The 2,007-nt window shown below is 38.2% G+C and overlaps 1 protein-coding gene across 1 annotated transcript; it reads right to left on the reverse strand.

The window, feature by feature from the left end:
* Positions 1-235: 235 nt before the first annotated feature.
* On the reverse strand, positions 236-1,665 carry LOC137732940 (uncharacterized). The gene is made up of 2 exons (XM_088685001.1): positions 632-1,665; positions 236-535 (listed from the first exon to the last, which is right to left on the reverse strand). The coding sequence occupies exons 1-2, from the start codon at positions 1,476-1,478 to the stop codon at positions 519-521; spliced, it is 864 nt and encodes a 287-aa protein (XP_088541127.1). The 5' UTR covers positions 1,479-1,665; the 3' UTR covers positions 236-518.
* Positions 1,666-2,007: the final 342 nt, after the last annotated feature.

A 2,007-nucleotide genomic window follows, 5' to 3' on the forward strand; every position in this document is an offset into this window, starting at 1 on the left:
TTGATTTAGACACTTAAATTTTTGGTTTAAACACACTTGACATTTTAAAACAATTTTAAGAATGTCCAATTAATTGTTCAAAACTACTAATTGAATCAAGAGTGATCTTGATTATTGTGGTTTAAGTGATAACCATATAAGAAACGTTTTTCTTATTTCTAATATCATTATTATCATGTATCTCATCTAGGATACAACAAGACAATCTTCAATTCATAACATTACTTTAAGGAAATATTTTAGAAGGCATTCGTCACATTACATTAATATGATAACACAAACATTCACAATGTTTAACTTAAAAGGAATTATCTCTAAACATTTAGAGACTTATTTAAGTACCTTCAAACATTTAGGCATTAATAGTGGTCTTCCATCATATGAAGCCACATAATAAGTTCTTAACACAATAAGAAAGTTTAAAGACAATCTTTAAATGCCTAAACAAACTTCCCAAGTAGTAAGCAAAAACATGGTGACCGAACCCTTCTCCACTCTTTTATTTGCTTGTTCCTCTTCTACTTAGCTCCTCCACCTATATACAATTATATAAGTGATTAGCACTTTATATCAAATATAAATATTTAGAAGATCTAACAATTAGAATTGAAGATAAGAACATAAACCATACCTTGTGGCTTGTCCTTAAGAGTTGCAAGGTATAACCTGCAATTCCTCTTCCAATGTCCCTCCTTTCCACAATGGTGGCAAGCCCCCTTGGGCTCCATTGCCTTCTTTTTCTTCACTCCCCCTTTCGGCTTAAGAGTGGGTGACTTCTTCTCCTTCCCTTTGCCTTTGCGTTGCGGCTTAGACTTGGAAGAGGATGGCTTGTTGTAGGCTACTGCAGAAGTCCCTACAACGTTCTCTTTCATCATAGTTTTCTCAGCAGTTACTAACATGTTTAGTAACTCAGAGAGAGTATGATCCATCTTATTCATGTTGTAGTTCATTACGAACTGCGAAAATGAATCAGGAAGAGAAGCCAATATAAAGTCCTGGGCCAATTCCCCGTCAAGTGGAGTACCTAGGTTCTCCAGTTGTTCTATGAATCCTATCATCTTCAGTACATGTTGATGCACTGGAGCCCCTTTGACCATCTTGGTCTTCACAAGTTCACAAACAGTGTTAAAGCGACGGTTGCGCGTCCCTTCACCATATAACTCCGTAAGATGGAGTATTATGGAAAATGCACTGTCCATGCCCTCGTGCTGTCTCTGTAGCTCCTCATTCATGGAAGCCAACAGATAGCACTTGGCTTGTGTATCATCCTCAACATGCTTGTCATACTTAGCACGTTCATCCTCTGTGGCCTCAGGGCCAAGAGGTATGTCAGGAAGAGGCTTATCAAGTACGTAAATAATCTTCTCCAATGTTAGGAGAATCTTGACATTACGATACCATGATGGGAAATTGTGCCCCTCTAGGCAATGTTTGTCGAGTATTTTCGCGAATGTGCTTCCAACCATATCTAAATACATAAACAATAATATAAATTAGTTTGATTGTTGATTAAGTCACACGATTCGGGTCTTTGAACCGAATGACACCACCCACCATTTTTGGCAAATTCCATATCCCTCAAATAGAATCCGAGAGTTATGTTGAACTCTTAGCGGGGTATGGGAGACTCACCATTACCAAGCCCACCTCAGAATTATATCATGTTGGTTAGCAAAAATAATGATGAGAGAATAACACTTTATTCATTTACAACTCTTGTAATTACCCATCTAGTTTGGCCTCTAGAGAATGAATGCCTCAGAATTATATCATGTTGGCACCATTGCACTTAGTTAAGTTATTCCCACCATGCTTAGTTTATGTAGAGGTTCAAGCACAACCTCAGAATTATATCATGTTGGTCATACTCGTTGTCTACACTCACCTCATCATATGTTTATGGACTCCTCCTGGATGTAAGCCCATACTTTGTACTTCCCCATTATAGGGTGAAGCCGGTGCATGAGTCACAAACGATTGGAGCCCACCACGGTGGAAGGCCTACGA

This window comes from Pyrus communis, chromosome 15 (assembly GCF_041283825.1).
Source record: "Pyrus communis isolate YQ-2024b chromosome 15, ASM4128382v1, whole genome shotgun sequence".
In the NCBI taxonomy this organism is placed as follows: Eukaryota; Viridiplantae; Streptophyta; class Magnoliopsida; order Rosales; family Rosaceae; genus Pyrus; species Pyrus communis.

What these genes read in the sequence shown, in the direction of transcription:
- LOC137732940 (XM_088685001.1), bottom strand. Translation starts at nt 1,478, where the DNA reads ATGTATTTAGATATGGTTGGAAGCACATTCGCGAAAATACTCGACAAA.